The 17,536-nt window shown below is 40.3% G+C and overlaps 1 protein-coding gene across 7 annotated transcripts in view; it reads left to right on the plus strand.

Annotated features, from left to right (window-relative positions):
• Nucleotides 1–17,536, plus strand: part of IL1RAPL2 (interleukin 1 receptor accessory protein like 2) — a 368,778-nt gene that overhangs the window by 258,231 nt on the left and 93,011 nt on the right. For all 7 annotated transcript variants that reach the window (XM_040091162.2, XM_058424218.1, XM_040091160.2 and 4 more), the window contains one exon: nucleotides 8,510–8,584. In XM_040091162.2, coding sequence (XP_039947096.1) covers nucleotides 8,510–8,584 — 75 coding nt within the window. The remainder of the gene's footprint in view (nucleotides 1–8,509; nucleotides 8,585–17,536) is intronic.

Raw genomic sequence — 17,536 nt, forward strand, 5'->3', positions numbered from 1 at the left:
AGTCCCAAAGACCTTTTTTTTGGCCATGTCTTCACTGTTTTCCGTTGCTTTTAGCATTGTCTTGAGGTCTTTGAACAGTGTCACTGGGAAGTTAATTTATTCCTCTTAGCTGTACAGGGTGTCACTCTCAGGGCTTGTTAATGGGGCTGCCCAGAGATGCACCAGTGGGCACTGGAATGCAAATCCTTGGACTTTTTCATAAATGGATCTCTGTGCAGCCTTCAGTCATGTTCCTCTAGGAGGCTTGCCTGCAATTCTTTGCATCCCCACTGACCAGTAAACATTTTCAAGTAATGTGGTCGTCTTAAAATATCACATTTGCTGTTGAATACTTGCCTTCTGCAAAGCTGATGCAGTGCTTTGCACATGTTTGGTGTACTTTTGTGAAAAAGAAATTGCATTCTTGGATCAGAGACACTTCCCTTTGTTTGATAGTAGCTGATACTGAAAGGTTCAGGTCCCAGGCTGATCACTAGGGGTTATTCTGCTTCCCATCAGCTGTTAGAAACTCTGATGTAAGTGGTAAAAGACAGCAGAGCTGGCTCTGAAAATGGGTCGTCCCGCCAGAGATTTCTATGGATGCTACTTTTTTTGTTACTTCTTTTAAATCCTTTGCCTCAAATAAGAAGACAATTTTCCTGGGATAACTATCTCCTTCATTTCTTAAAGCATTGTCTTTCATCAGATGATTTGCATTTTCTTGATCTTTGGTGATGAGCCAGGATAAACAATAGCAAGTGTTTCTATCAGTTCCTTATGTGCCTATATTTTGCCTGTTTTTATTAATTTTCCTGCTCAACCAACCAATAAGAACATGATTCGCCCCAATTTTATTTTTTTTTTTCTGATGCTCAATGTGCTTAGTGAGTATACAATTCAAAACTTCTTCAGTGAAAAAAATGAAAATATAACAAACCTGGTAGAATATAGTTTGCAGCTTTTGAAGGCAAAATAGAGACAAAGAACCTACATAAATATTTTACAAACATTTTTTGAAGAGGTTTTCCTTGTCAAATACACTAACATTTTTCATCATTGTAACAAGCTTGGGAGGCCAGGGTGCTAATCCAAAGAATGCATCAGAATTAATAGACTGGATAGGGCAGGTGAAACCTTCCCATTAGCCCCCAACAGAGCAAAATCAATCGGCAAGAGATGACTTAACTGAAGTTTCATGTTTCCTACTTGTGAATATCAAAAAGACTTACAGTTGAAATTCCGTCTAAAAATTGTTTGTGGTGTGGCAGCTTTGCAATCGTAATTATCCTGCTGAACATCAAAGCAGGCTGAGCTGTTACATTCTGCAACATCTAAAATAGTCCAAAGTACAAGTTTTAAATGGTTGCTGCTGCCTTTGAGACTTAAGTGAAACGCATTTTTGATGTCATTCTTCGGTAGTTCTGTCCTTTGAAAAGCTGCCCGGGGATGTTTGGTCTGCAGCGAGGGTTTGATCTGGGCTGTCTCGGGGCACAGGTGAGCCATGAGGTTGCCTGAAACAGCAGAGTAAGAGAGGTGGCAAAATGGCACTGGCTCTTCCTTCAGCGGTTTGTGGTGAGCACTGGTTGGAAGCTTCTGTTGAACTTAGAAATGGCTTTTCCTCAAAAAAGTGCACACATCGTTTTGCCTACATATGGTACCATAGGTGTTTAAAACTTAGTTAATCTGATATTCATCGACCACAATAATTCTCTGTTGATACGCTATTTGTACCTAATACAAGCTTGTTAGTTTTCCAGAATAGTGGATTGCTTTGGGTTTTGTTAAAACAGTGCACAAAATCCACTCCATGATAATTCATGTGTCTGGAGTTGTGCTGTGGTGCAGTACCTCACTGTGCACAAGTGGTCAGATTGATCATGGAATATTAATGGATTGTGGACAGCAGGCTTTTGGTAGCCTGGCTTCAGGTTGACAAGAATGATAGCTTTCATTTGCATGCAAAGACTCCAGCTGTTCCTTTAAGATGGATGAAGGGATCCAGCTTCATCCGTCACAACTTCTTTACTTTCTTATAAGACAGAAAGAAAAGAAAGAATTAAAAAAGCCAAACCATAAAATGTCATAAAATGTTCTTTGCAGATCTCCTTGAAATAGAGGGTAATTTCAAGCATCTTATTTCTGCCCAGAGTCCAAGAGGAACATTTTGAGTGCAGATGAAATTATGTGTCCTTTGTGCTAAATACACTCTGTTCATTAAATAAAGCACACTCCATTTGAGATTTTCATGAATTACATTGAAGGAAAATGTAATTTACATTTAATAAGAATTTATTACACTTTTTCTCTACTTCAGAGGAAACTCTGCTTGATTCTTAAAAGCAAGCTGTATGATCCACATTTAGGAAAGGAGTAAAATAGTCACAGGAATAATTTTGGTTGGGAAAGAACTTTGCATAATCTAACACAATCTGTGAAATTTAGAAATGCAGTGAAAAGAAAGGTGTGTTGGCAACTGTAGGAGTAAGGAAGCTTGATAACAACATACCCTGCTAAAAAGCCCTGCTAACACAGAACTCTTCTACTTTCCAGCACCCACCTTGCAATGTGTCTAGTGACAGCACCAATGGTAACCCCTACCATCGGTGCCACTGAATGTTTCACATCAGGAGATGCATAACAGTCAATGCCACGGGCATTTAACACGTATATTGCAGTCGTGTTAAGTGTTCAGCCCTGTTGTAATTACTTTGTGATAGGCACCTTGTGGGATTTTGCCATCTGTGCTTCAGTAATGTGCAATCTGTGCTATTGTTTCTACTCCACTTCACCAGAGTCCTGAGCCGTACCCTATTGCATAAGTTCCACCAATCTCACCAGTTTATTTTCTATAACCCTACATGACTTAATGGCCTTGTAAGAAGGTGGAAGAAGGTCCAGCCTGAAAAATAGAAGACCCCAAACCAAAAATCTAGCTAATCTCTACTTCTCTTAACATTTTCATTAATTCAAGAGAGTTCATCTAGTACCTTCTCTCCAAAGCCATTTGGCTCTCTCTGTGCACACTGACTCTACCCATGTGCAATAGATGGAAACATCTTAGGTGAGGAGACTGGCAGCAAGACTCTGTATTCAGAAGTGATTTTGCCCATGGAATATTAGCTGATCTTATTAGTTCTAAATAGTCACCGTAGGTTACGAAGTCACACCTGCAGCAGAAGCTGTTGGAGCAGCTGGTAGGAACAGGACAGCCATTTGTTCAGGGTTTTGACTACTCTCAAAGTCAAGGGATCTGAAGTCATGGCCAGCTTCTTGGTGCCAGTAGCATGACCTGTCAAATACGGATTTGTTCCGAGTCATTGAGGACATAATGGGTTAAAATCAAAGCCACCGGTAACGAATCAAGATATTTGAGTGCTTCAAATAGCTCCCTTGTGAGCTGCAATTCAGCATAGATACAGCATCTTCCTTAAAGCTGTGATTGTGTTGTCCTTCTTTCTGTGTAATAAAAAGAAGTCATGTGATGAATTCCAATTATTTACTGATAATATGAAAATGCTAAAATTCTTCTTGCAGAAAATTGTCCCACAGAAGCAGTCCTAACAGTGCATTAAGGCACTCTTGATCCTAGGTAGGGTTTTCAATAAGTGGTGTTCATGGTAGTAGTGGCAGAGAGAGAGAGAGGCATCCAGCTGCTGAATCACTCCTCAGCATTTTCCCAGAAGAGGCATTTCCTGCTTGAATAGTAATAAATTGAGGAAAACTCTTTGTCATTTGCTAATGACTCCTGACTTCCACACAAGTTCTGAGTTTACTAAGCTGTAAGATTTTGAGAATAAGTGTTCAGTGTTTATTTTCAAAGGTGGAGATATTTATCCTTATACAACATCTCGTTGCAGTGGCTTTATTTCTGCTTAGAGCAAATGACAAATGGAGGTGCAGTCATTTTGTCAGCTTTAACTGAGAGGAAGGAAATCACACAATAGGCAACTGATGGAGAAGTGTGTTTTGACTGACTGGTAGAGCACACTACAATAGAGCTAATCAGGAAACAGGGTCCCTGTATAAACACAGCCTCACAAAATTGCATTTTTGTGAATGAGTTGCTTCATGTGGTTTCCTACTACTTTTCACCTTGTGTGGTAATTTTCTGCTGTGCCAAGAGAATGAAAAGCAATGATTCTGATCTGGTAGCAGGACCTGCTGGTGATAGTGTGTTAGAGGTCCAGTCCACAAAGTCCAGGTGAGAACTCTTGTTTTTTTAAACAAGCTTTTAACTCTTAAAGTGAACAGTTCATTCCTGCCAGCCAGATTACAGCTGTCACATTTACATTTACATCTGCACAACTGGCTCTCACATTTGCTTCATTGTAAGCAGCAACATGAAAGATAAAGCAGTATCAGGTCAGGCCTGAAGCATTTTACTGCCAGCCGCTGAGAAATCTCTTGGCACAAGCTGGGATTTCAGGTGAGACAAAGGGGTTAGGTACATCTCTTTTTAGAAGGTGCAATGCTGAGATTCTCTTAGCAACATGTGCCCTCTGGTTAGTACATTGATTGAGAGTTTTGTATGCAGGTAGTTCCCTCGTCATCCATGGTGTGCTAGTTGCAGAGTCACTGCCAAGATTTGTCTTTGCCAAAGTAGATCTAAGCCGTGTCTGGAAGCGTATGTATTTGAACTGGGAATGAACAAAAGCTCAGCTTTGGGTATGAGCTGCTTTCAGACTGAGGATTTGGCATGCAGTTATTTGCCCCAGAGGATGCTATTCAAACAGATCTGCTCTGCTGTCAAAAGGTTAGCCAGATTCTTGATTGAATGATACTAGAGGCTCTGTGTTAATTAATGGTGGGAAAATGCCAGATCATTTGATTGAAGGAAGTAGGTTGGCATGCAATTGTCTCATAGAAGCTTTGAAACAATTTTGTTAGATTCCCTGCATTCTGTTTCATATTCAGATGATTTTTCCTTTCATCATTGCAAATTACATGAGCAAATGTCCAGGAGGTGCATCAATGGCAAAATTATAGAACAGCAAATGTACTTTGGGTGCTTGTCACGGGAAGAGGGAAGTCATTATCCACCACAAGGAAGAAGAAGAAGATGTTCCCCAGCACTTGACCAGCTCCTAGCCTCATGGGATTTAACATTTTAGCTCCCTTCTGAGTGTTATCTGGTCTGGAAAACACTCCAGCTGTGCTGAGCCACAAGAAAGAGACCCTTCAAATCATAAGAAGCTGGATTTCAGTGCATGACCCTGTTGCTGACTGCTTCAGACTGGAGCAGTTCAGGGCCTGGAGCACAGGTGATTCCCGTTGGCTCGGAGCGTATCCTTTTGCATGGAACTGGGGAAGGGAATCTGCATTCAGTTCAGGACTTGTTTAGCTGAGCCACTCCAAATACACAGTAAGAGACTTGAGTTCATTGTAGCAACAGTTTGGGCTCCCTGTCTGTCGCCGTGGATGCTGTAAAAGTCTGACTGGAGTGGTGTGGGTACTGTGAAGCTGCTGCAGGGGGAAGGTAGGAAACAATGTGGGGAGATAGAGCTGTGTCAAATAACAAACTGTGGAGGAACTGGGGCTTACTGAGAAACTTGATTGTTTTTCTAGCTGGTTATCACTGCTTTTCCCCAAGTAATGATATCCTAAGCCTCTTTTCAACTACTTTGTACTTTTTCAAGGGAACTCATTAGTGTGTCTGAATATGAAATGACAGATTTTTGAAACAGTAGGGCTGTGGTGGGGGAAAAAAAATGAGCCTTCAGGCTCTGAGGCTTCACTGGCACTTAAAAGCAGGAGCCACTCCTTTAAGGAAGTTTTCTTCTTTGGTTGGTCCTGTGAGTAGCTAACATTGACCTGCGCAGCACATCATGCTCTGTTTATCTGACAAAGATTACTGTGTAACTAACTGGAGAGACCAAATGTTTTACAGGTCTCTTCTCTGCTTTTCTGCAGCACTTCTAGTACAACAGTATACATCTTGTGACAAAGAGAGAATAAAAGTATGCTGAGAAAAAAAATGCACCTGTATGAACAGCTCTGCAGAGGATCACATCAGAGTATTGATTTGTACCACACCGTCTCTTTAAAAGTCTTATGGACAAATGGAGTGACAAGTGTTGTTGAAATCACAGCCATGTGATTATTGCTCTAAAGTTGGTGTTACTTTTCAATGGGGTGAATATAAGGATAGATGGAAACAGCATTCTAGACAGTTCCTGTGTGGTCTGGCTGCTAAACAGCCTCTGGCCATGTCCACCAGTCTCTTTTGGGAGGCACATGCATTGCCAGGTGCCTCTGGGTAAAGAAATGTCTCTCCAGCTTGTCATCCAGCACCTGTGACTTCCAGCCATGCCTCAGGTAGTGAGTGCTCTTCTCCTGGGACAAGATGGAGAAGGCTCCCCTCAGCCTCAGTTCTGTGCTGTATCTGATAGCACTTCCATAAACAAATCCAGCCAAGGCAGTCCCAGCCTGGTCACAGGATGAAGTCCTAGAATGATGAGGAAAGGCAAAGCAGCCCCTTAGGCTGCGGCATTGACAGACTCAGTACCTTACAAAGGTGGGTCTGTTAGGGGGCTACAGGAGCTGGGAAGCTGATGTCATCCTTGGTCTAGTGACTTCAGCATGTAAGTGTTGCTGCTCAGAGCAGCCCAGGGACATGCCACATTCTGCAGCATTTGGGGGGGTGGAAAAAAAAAAATTAAAAGTGTAGACAGCTGTATCCCAGCTCTTCCCTTGACAGTTCATGAGGTAGGTTCAGTTTCATGGCAGAATTACTGCCCCTTTGATAATAGGAAGAGCATTTACAGTACATTTAATTGTTTTAGTTTCATGTAGCTTTGTGGGAAGTCACTTAAGAGTTTCTGCTGTTAGCTTTGCTGAATACATGTTGATACAGTAACAGCGCTAACTTTTTGTTCTTCTTTCCCTTGAGCAAGGCTGGGAAACAGTGCACATGTCTATAAACTGTTCCTAGAATTAGGGAAATTCCTTTTAGAGGAATAGGAATTTAAATAAAGGTTGTTTTTGGACTTCTGTCAAATACAGAGATCATATAAGTCTAGAGCCCCTGGCAGTTGAAAATACCTTGTATTGCCTTTCTGTTTAAGAAGTGCCAGAAGTGAATTTCATAAGGTGAATACACAATCTGATGTCTGACCTCTAAAATAAGAATAGCCTTTGTTTTCAGTAAACACATCTGACATTGAAGAGCCAGCAGTTTGTTGTCTTCTCATCTCAAAATCCCTTTGGGCCATTTCAGTTCCTATGGAAAGAGCTCTGACAGGCTGCCAGTTCATTATGGTGATTACTCCCCAGGAAGAATATGGCAGAACATAGCCATTTAAAATGTGACATGCAGGAACATTTAGAAGACTTCCAAATGCTGCAAGTAGAACTGAGGGAAACAGAGGGAAGCCCTGGTCAGATTGGGTTAAAAATGGTGTGGATGGGAATGGGATATGAAGAGAATATTAAGGAAGGAAAGGCAGAGTACACTGGCACAGCATGGATGAAGCTGCTTCAGCAACTTTTCTCCATGCTCTACAATGAGGAGAGTACAATTTAGTACCAGAAAATAAAAATAATGATATAAGGAAAGCATAAAGGTAGCAAGAAAAGAACGAAAAATTGAAAAAAAAGCTAAGGAAAAAGCCCTGTTATAACTATACCAGAAACTAAAACTGAGGCCATTGTGGATGTAAAATTGTTTTGTAGTTTGGCAATTGTTGTTTATTTTACAAACTTGGGTCAAATAATTTTAGGTGATGAGTTTTAACAGGAAAAGTTAAAAGGTAATTTTGAAATGTTTATTTAAATGTAGTGCAAGATGCTGTACTTAATTAAAAATGCTTCTCCCCATTTTCAGGAATGCACAGTCATTTATTTCAAGCTAAGCCCAATTTACAAAACTTGTTTGCACAGTCTGGCCCTAAGTTTTCAAATAGGGACATGAAGCCTGTGCCTGTAGCTATGTTTTTTGATAGTTGTGTTATCTGATTGCAGGAGCAGTCCCCTGGCAGGACAAGGCTGGGGTATTGTTTCCTGCTCTCAGATATTTCTGCACAGCAGGAGGCAGGGTCCCCAGTAAGGCTTTAGGAGAGGGTCTGGGTACCCCACCTGCAGGGGTGGGAGTTGGAGCTGCTGCGGAGCTGCTGGGGTCCTTCAAGCACAGTTATGTGCAAGTTTTCTATGTATTGTTTTGGACAGGCATTAAGACATGTTGGTACTGCTCAGACTGAGATAGATTTGTCTGGCACTTCAAATTGATTGTGTTAACTTTGCAACGTGAGCATCTAAACTGCTTGTTCTACTTATTACATGTAAGTGAAAAGTGAGAAATTGAGTTTGTTTTGCTGCTTTGTGCTAAAAATGTAATTCTTGAAACAGGTAATTTCTATTGAATCAGGGGATCGCCACAGCCACAAGGTGTAAGTGGTAACACATTGGCTGTGTAACAGCTATAGTATGTAGTAAATGTTTACAAGCCATCAAGTATACAAACATTTGGTTGCTTACATGACATGCTTACACTGGTCTCAATTTTTCCATTACATTTTCTCATTTTCTTTTCTAGCTTTACTCACAGACAAACCTCCAAAGCCATTGTTCCCCATGGAGAACCAGCCAACTGTTATAGATGTCCAGCTGGGTAAGTCCCCTTCTGGGAATAATAGATCCTAAACTTCCACTCTGGTAGCAGATGGGATAAATTGAAAGTGTGGTAAGTGGTAAGAAAACTTCAGTGGTAGTTATTACATGCAAATCAATTTGCAGCTTCTCATTTATAACCATGGAATTTACTGCCACGGCAGTTTAAGGGAATGAACTTGTATAACATCAGGGAATGGCAGTACTAATTGGTTACAATGGGTATTAAATATAAAGCACTCATGCTCTTCGTAATATGTGACTGGTAAAGTAAAATATGTTTACTTTGGTGCTCTATTGGTCAGTTGATGTTCACCCTAAGTAAAGCATTGCATTTTCAGGTTGTTCTGAATGTGTACCAGAAAAGGCTTTTGACTAAAATGCTTGTATGCTTTTCTCACTCCTGTTATATATTCTTCTGTGAGCACACATCTCTGGATTTCAGCTAACAGCCTCTATTTTCTGTCGTGTAAGAAAATAATGTTAGAGCGTTCTGCTAACTTTGGGGAGCTGTAGGGCATTGTGATACTGAAAGAACTGCTTGGCGTTGAGGTTCCAGAGGGTTTTTTTCAGTGACTTGAAAATAGATTTCTAATTTTAAGAGGCAGAATTGGAGTTGCTGTTAAGGACTGTTGTGCCATGAGTTTAAATTACAAGGTATGTATTGCATATGGGGATTATTCACTCAGTGCTGAAATTTGGCACTTTCCTTCTTGAGCTTGACTCTCTTCCTCTTTTATGCCAAAGTTGGCTAGAATTCAGAGGTAGAATGGTGTTTAATGGAAAGCAGGGTCAGTGTGAAACATTTTAAGAGGACTGGAGACACTGTGGTAAAGCTGTTTGTATCTGTGAAATTCTATGGGGTTCTAGTTGAGACGAGTACAGACACATCCTTGTTCTTAAACCCGGTGTCAAACTATGTCAGAGAAGCACTATGGATGCTATGAAGTACTTAAAAGTGGGGCTTGAATTCTTGAATCTGATAGTATAAATTATTTGTGACCTTAGTGAATCTTAAAGATTAGCTTGATCTCATACAACTTAATTGACTTAGGAGTCTGTAAGGGCTTGCACAGGGAAGACAGCAGCGGATCTGGGAAGCAGCCGGTGCCAGATGAATTCTGCAGATGGGTGCATATCTACATACGTGGCTTTCCCCCCATAAGGCTTGAATATCTGTAGCTGAACAGAAATTGCCCCCTAAAAGAGGGTACAAAATGGATCTGGAGTTGTGGTTAAAACTCTACCTGAGTTAACAGCAAAACACAGTCAATGACGTTTGGATCAGTCCAGTAGGCTCAATTCAGTTTCCCTCTTAAAAGTCAACTTTCTAATGATTTCCTTTGGGAGCACACTGTCCCTGTATACATCTGTGTAGGAAAGGCACTCAGAGTACACATCTTTGTTTCCTGCATTTTCATTTCATCTTCATTTTCTCTTCCAAGTTCCCCTGTTCCAGCAGGACTCTGTTGGTTTTGCAGTGAATTCTTTGTTGTTGTTGTTGTTGTTGTTGTTGTTTGCCTGAAAACATTTTGTTCTGGCTGATTAAAAGGAGGTTTGATTAAAAAAAATTAAAGCAAACCCCCTCCTGTCCTTGGAGATGTGGCTCAGTAATAGGATTTTGGAAAATCTCTAGAGGGAGATACAAATCTTGCATCTTTATATGCTGGAATGTAATCCATTCGTTGTCCCTTAAGATGAAGGAATTTACATATGGTGCTTCTTTTTTCTGATACATTAATGGGTTTGGTTATTGCCACTAAGCCATATTCATATGATGGAACCTTAACCTCTTTAGCAGTGAAGTTCATTGATTTCCCTCTTGATTTAACTTGTCAAATAGATAAAGCTGCAGGATTCTCAGGGAGCACCTACTGGTGGAAGCTGCCAGCAGCTTGGGGCAGGAAGGCTGTGCTGGCCCCTAAAATGTGCCAGAGCCTTGAAGGACTGTGAATCATTTGATTTCACAGCATAACGTGCAGGGAAGTTTTGTGTAAGATCACCTGCTGGAATACTTTGTTGAAATCTTGTTAAGCTCCTAGGAGTTTTGAGCAATTGACATTCTTTGGTATTTTACTAAAGGAAAATTTCTGTGTTTTACGTGCCCTTCAGCCCATGGAGTCAAATCATCCAATATGCCTGATTTTTCAGTAGTTATGCAAATATGAATGTGCCACTAAGCTACAAAAGAAGTGGAATTTAATCCGTCTACTTGTTCTACAGAGATTATTTTAGTTTTCTGTTGGAAAGCTAATCTTTAAAGAAATAGCTGTCTTTCCTCTATGAATAGGGGAGATTAATAATTATTTACTGTCTTTATCCTTAATGATTAACACAATGCAATGCAAAATCTCCCTAGGCCTCTAATAAGTGGCCCAACTATTTAGCAGCTTATTTGGCCTTACTGCAAACTTCAATATTCACCTTTTAGCTTTCAGATATTACAAGAAGTTTTAGTGAAAACAGGTATGCACAATTCTTATTGACAGTGGATAAAAGAGCTCCTTTAGGCTTCAAACATGGTCCAGAGCCTGCCTTGTTCCTCTTAAGGAGCAGAAAATTTTCTCTGTGTTTTCTGGTTTTCTTTGGAATGTGACAGAGATCTAAAACCAATCCCGTCAAGATTAGAGAGAAGCAGAAACTGGAATTTGCTTTTTTGTTGTTGTTGTTTTCTGTATTTGCTTGTGGTGGAGAAACAGAGCCAGAGACAGGGGAGGGTTGACAGGAGGACAAAAGAGCATCCCAGAGGACTGGAGAAATAGTCCAAAACAGTTTCGCTCAGTTGCTTTACCAAGTCAGATAATAATTTCATCTCTGGGCCAACCTAGAAAATAATGACTGATTTTTGATTTTCCTTTTTAAATTATTGTAATTATTGTCCATTTACTGCTTCCTTTTTGTAAAAAAAAAAAAAAAAAAAACAGAAAAAAAACCCAACCAAACCTTTCTATTTGTGTTTTAGGTTTTTTTGCATTGAGGTCAGTATAGAAATAGTTCTTAATTGTGTGGTATGTGGTACATTTAATCTTTCTCTACCTTGGTATTAACAAATAATGTTTGTTCTTACTATATGTGTATGCTTTGCAAATATATGGCATTACTCTGATAATAAAATGTTCTTTCAAAAAAAAAAAATATTCCTGAGTTGTCTTCATGACATTAAAATCGAATTTAATAGTACAGGCCAAACTGCACACAGCCGTTGTGCCAGGGGATGGGGTGGCTTTGGCAGTAGGCCTTTAAGACCATCTCCCATGTGAAGCTCTGACTGGGAATTTGTTGAAGTGTATGCCATTGTGATTCAAGGCTGAGTTGTTCAAAGGCCCCTTTTTTAGAGCAGGAGCTTGCTGTTATTTTGACCGTATAAACCTAAGTGTGTTTATGGATTGTTCATGCCAAATCCCTGAGTTTAGAGAATTCCTTATGTGATTTATAAGAGTAAAGATTGAGACCTCAGTCAGGTGTCTTGGGGCTACAAGCAGTAAGTTTTAAAGATCTGTTATCTATTTTCACATACAGCTGTCTGACAGCAAGTGGAGCATGCTGTGCTGTAAGTCTTAAGATGACATGATGGTATGTTGCTCTGCTGATTTCTTAATTCATTTGTTACATTCTTTTCCAGCTAACTTTGTTCACTCTTAATGCTTTGAGAGCATGGAAAGAAGGAAAACCACTCCTTGGTGTTTTGATTACGTGATTACAGGGTAGCTTTCTCCTCTGAATTTGCACAGTTTTAGTAGCACCAAGAAGCCAAAATCCCACTGATCCCTGGGAGCTGTTGTCCTGCCAGCTCTCAGCTGGTATAAAAACAGCGTGGCAGAGGCATCTGTGGGAGAAAGGAAGCTCAGTTTTGCTCTGCTGATTTTTGCCTGGACACAGATCTGTAAGGATCTATATCTAGCCAGTCTATGTATAAGTAGCTGCCAGAGTTCTCTAGCTTGCACCATGGCTATTTTTCATTTTTGTGTTCCACAGAGTATCAAAAAAGCTAAAAATACAATATCAAAATAGGCGCTAAATCTGTTAATTCTGTACCATGTATTGCAGTGACTCAGTGTTAAATTAGGTTTCTTATGAATGAGTTAGTTGAATGGAGTGAATTTTGCATGTTTGGGTCTATATTAATGGAATATATAATTTACATATCATTTGCATTTTGGCTATGTCCTGGTTTTGTTTTCAGGTGTTTACTTAAGAAATGTAGCAGGAGTCTTACAAAACAAAGCAAGACTCCTCTGTGTTAATTCATTTACTGAACAGGAAGGATGTCAAGGGGTTTAACTCGCTTTTGTCATGGTAGTTTCTCTGTTTCGAAAGATGCTGAGGAAAGAAAACACATAGTTTATGAGGATTGTCATTATTCCTAATAGCTGAACTGTTCAGAAAGATTTTGTTTCTAAAAGATTTAACAGCACAGTTCCCTGGGACTCATTATTAGGCAGATCAATAGAGATCAATAGAGCTACTGTAAAACAAGTGCAAGGGACTATACTAAGTTACATCTGCTGACAGGTATAGGAATAGACTAAAAATAGTTAGGAATAAAAAAACCCTTTTGGTTTGCAACACTGGCTGGAAGGAATTATTTGAGAAGTGAAAATTCCTGCATTTACTGACATTTTACATACACCACTTCATTCTCCGCAGTCTTAGTTTTCACTGAGATGTCACTTCTTAAATAATAATTGCTAACAAAGGAAGTCCTGCAAGATGTTTGAGGCATTCATTTCATACCAAGCCTGTTTATTCAAGACAATCCAGCACTGTCTCATTAGAGATTTGCTCATTAAATCTTGCATTCTTCATCTTCAAAGATACAGGTATTTGATAAGTGGCTGTATAGAATGGTGATCTCGGACAGAAAGCAATTCAGAAATTTTGAACTGTAAAATGCTTCAAATAGATCAAGTGATTCAAAAGTGAACTTGGGAAGAAATACTTATTTAGTGTGTTTGCAATGTGGAAAGAGCCCTGATTCTTGTCTGTGGTCAGGCCTCTTGAGTGTTGTGGACATGCCTTTTGATTTCGGGTTTGATTAAAGGACCGTGTGCGAGAGCTGTTCGGGAATGTAGTGGGTACATTTGAAAAACAGGGATCCTGAATGTTGGTTATTCCATGCTGGCTTTCTTTCCTCCCTCCCTCAGCTCCTCCCAGGCATTCTCCAGCCTAGGGCTTGGCAGGGGCTCTCAAAGGGAGATCTGGGTTCCCATGAGCCGGGTCAAACTCAGAGCTTTGCACCTCCCAGACCATCTGGGACGGCATAGAAGAGACAAATGTTGAGGAATCAGAGGTGACCTGGTCCAAATGGGCCAGCAAAGAGGCGGACTGAAAGTTATCTGTAGAGGCTCATTGTTCTTTCCTTGTGCAAGGCCTGAGTGGGGGATAAGTGACAGTCTTACCCCAAATCACGTCCTTATTCTGTCTGTGTGGAGTGACCCGCATCACCTCACAAATTCAGGTCTGAGTGATCTGAATGACAGAGCAGAGGGAAGGTGAGAGTAAAGGCAGAGTAGGCCTGTGGGTAGTGTCCTCCCCACCTAAACACCAGGAGAAATTTGGTTCCCTCCATCCCCAGTTCTCCCTATGCTGCATGTTCATCTCATAGCCCTGTCTCCCTGGACTGTTGCTGTCTGGAGGAGCAAGCTGGTACCTTCACTGTCTCCCCCACACCTTCTTCTGGTCATCCATGGCTCTTCACGGCATCCACCTCCTCCCACAGATAATCTGGGAGATTCCTGTTCTTCCCACGCGTGGAAAAAACCTCACATGTTGTTCCCCTCCCTTCAGCAGGTTGCAGGCTTGCTGCGTGAATCACCCCCGAGTCAGCACTGGAAAATCATCTCCTCTTAGCTATGCAGACTCACATACCAAAAGCTCCGTGTTTCTGCACAGAAATTCATAAAGGAGCAATTTTCACTACGAAATGAAGAGAAACTCAGGGGATGGTCTTTAGGACCTGCCTTCCTTTGCAGTACAAAGGATACAGTTCCACAGCTATTTCAGCTGTACGTGCCTGTAGGAAAGGAGGCAGGATTTACATCTATTGCAATCATTCTGTACTAATCTGCAGGGAATATTAGAGACAAATTGTCTGACATTTAGGTTTAGAAGTAGTTCCCTAAATACCCAAAGTGTATTACTGCTAATGCTTTGATGCTAATTTGGTGTGTTGCTAATATCCCCGCATCTCTCGGGGATAATGGTGAAATGCTGCACTTCAGAGACTTGGGCTGGGATCTGTGGTTCAGCTGATGTAAATCCAGAGTTGTTTTGCGTTTTGTATGGTTAATCCAGGTTTTCATCTTGGAACAGAACAGTTCATTGGCACACTTCTTTCTTTTGTCTTAATGGACTTGGAAAGACAAGCCATATTCTGACTGCTGATCCATGGTTTTTACACCCATTGTGATCCATGGGATTGGCACAGATACATCAGAAATGAAGATTTAGCACTTGCCAATTTTTTTCTGTACTTCTATAAACTATTTATTGCTTATGTTGGGTTCAGTGAATGTGAGGTCATATATGAATGTATATACTCTTAGGCAACATGAGTATGCCTGTATAGAAAAAGTTTATTAATTGGTGTCAGATAGACACCCTTGAAGTTAGTTTTAAAAGAACAATGCTGTAGATCAATATGTTGTCTTCTTTTTGTTCCAAGAAAGTGGTTAAGAGGAAACACGCCAGTATATCCTGACTTAGAGTTGTCCCAAGGCATTCATCCAAGGGCATTTGCTAATTCATGATGATTGAAGAATGCCTCAAATCATCTTGCTTCAGTGAATCTTCCTCTGAAAGTGGTGACTATAGTGTGAGGGTGTTCAGAACACGGACCTTTGGCATTTCACTAGGATTAAACTGCCATCAGCCAATACCATCATTTCAGCTGCCACAGACATGCAGCAGTGCTGAGCTTGGCTAAAGGATCTCTTGTTTGGTTTCTCAGTTTTCTTCATTTGATTGGTGTCTGGGAAATGGGCACAAGTTTGTTTCTGCAAAAATGAAGTTCAGCCCATGATACAGGAAGTAGAAAAGATGGAGAGCAGGGGCTTAGGGCTGTTGGTAAGAGTTGTGGGGCTTTAACTGTCCTGAACTTGACCAGGGCTCTGTCCTCATTTAAGGTGTGGGTATTGCTTCTTTAGTTTTCAGGAATGTTGTGGCAATAAAATCACCTGGTATTAGGGAAGTGCTCCAAGAAAGGCAAAGAAGGAGTACAGATAGAAAAGGCTTTGACCTGGATTTTTGCCTCAGGGACCTTGCCTTTTTGGGCTCTGAGCCGGGCTGCAGACACAGAGACATTTAACTTCCCATTCCACAGACATATGCTATTGTGCATTGAAAGTCAGACAATATTAATGTTCCAGAAAAGAGAACCACAGGGCAAAGTTTGCACCATTTTCCATGCTTGTTGGAAACACTGTCACTGGAAGAAATTCATGTGCTGCCATTTTGCATTCCCTCTACAGCGTTTGTCATGTGAATGAGTTATTAAGCTGCGAATGCCTCATATATTCTGTAAATTACAGAGTAGAAGCATTCGCCACTACTGTTTTGACCTTTTCAGCATTCTGTGATTTGCTGGGCATGCCATTCCACATCTTTTGTTTACAGCCTCACTAAAACGTAGGGATGGAGCTGAGTGGGCAAACAGTCAGAATATACAGGGCTGGGAAAGGTCAGGGTCATGCATCACAGCACATTCAGTGGGCAGAGAAGATTAAAATCTAGACTAAGCATTCTCGTGATTTTTTTTTTTCCTCCTTCACTGAAAAATAATGGAAAATTGTATTTTGTAATCTGTTCCAAAGGCAGCATAGCAGAAAATGAAGACTGATAGTATAATTTTTATTTCTTAAAATTTCAATACTGTAATGTCATGATCTTAGAGGCTGTGAAAATCAAAGTTGTCATAGTCCTTCAGAAGAAGTGAGATGGAATTCTACTCACCAAATCTTTGCTTCATTTAATCCATACTTGATAAATGTTGCTCTTACCTTCATCCTCAATACCCTTGTGCTTGTCTCCATCCTACAGAAACAAATAGTTTGTATTAGGTAATTGAACTTCGACCGTTAGAATGAGATTGAGCTACAATTTTCATGTTAGATATTGCAATCCAATGAAGACCAAATGAAAGACAATCAAAACAAGGTTTCTCTTGAAATTAAGAGATATTTTTATTACCTATTGAAGACACATGTTATGTGACTTCCCAGAACCCCTAATCGCATGTAAAGTAAAAAATAGAGGAAGCAGTACTCTGAGGAAAGGCAGCAGAGGCACTCCGATTTCTACCATACTTTTTTATTTTAAAACAAGCCATGCGGTGAATGATGACTGCAACTTTCTCCTACTGAGCAGGTTTTTATTATCTACTTCTACTCTATGAGAAGCTTACTAATTTTAGTGTCCTTGGCTCTAGTCCAATGAATAAGTGAATATAATTAGTCAAGAAAACATCCACGGAGATTTCATTGATGCACGGTCAGGTGTGCAGTTACTTCAGCACACTTACTTGAGCAATGTTTTATGTTACTCAAATACAAATTTCACTGATGGTCTTGCACATTGCATTAATTAAAAGGCCTAAGAAAATTTTGTTTTATATCCAGCAGAGTTGCAAATTTAAGTGAGCTGAATACGCCACTGCTAATAAAGTCAGTGATGAAGTTTTTAAATGGTGCTACGTGCTTTCCTGGCCAAATGCAATGTAACTATTTGCGAACTCCAAGTGTTTTTCACATTCCTCTGATCAAACTCAGTGGTTTGAGTTGAGAATTTAAATACTTAGGATGCAATAATTTAAATGAGGAAAACAACATTCCTTGTGTGTTAAGTGTGCTTTTTCATTACTAGTGAGATGATTAAATATTAGCAAACACTCTATTCTCTGAATTTTGTCTCTCTTTATGAAGGAAAAGATTGTCCAAATGGATGTTTGCACTATGGA

This window comes from Hirundo rustica, chromosome Z (genome assembly GCF_015227805.2).
Source record: "Hirundo rustica isolate bHirRus1 chromosome Z, bHirRus1.pri.v3, whole genome shotgun sequence".
Lineage (NCBI taxonomy): Eukaryota > Metazoa > Chordata > Aves > Passeriformes > Hirundinidae > Hirundo > Hirundo rustica.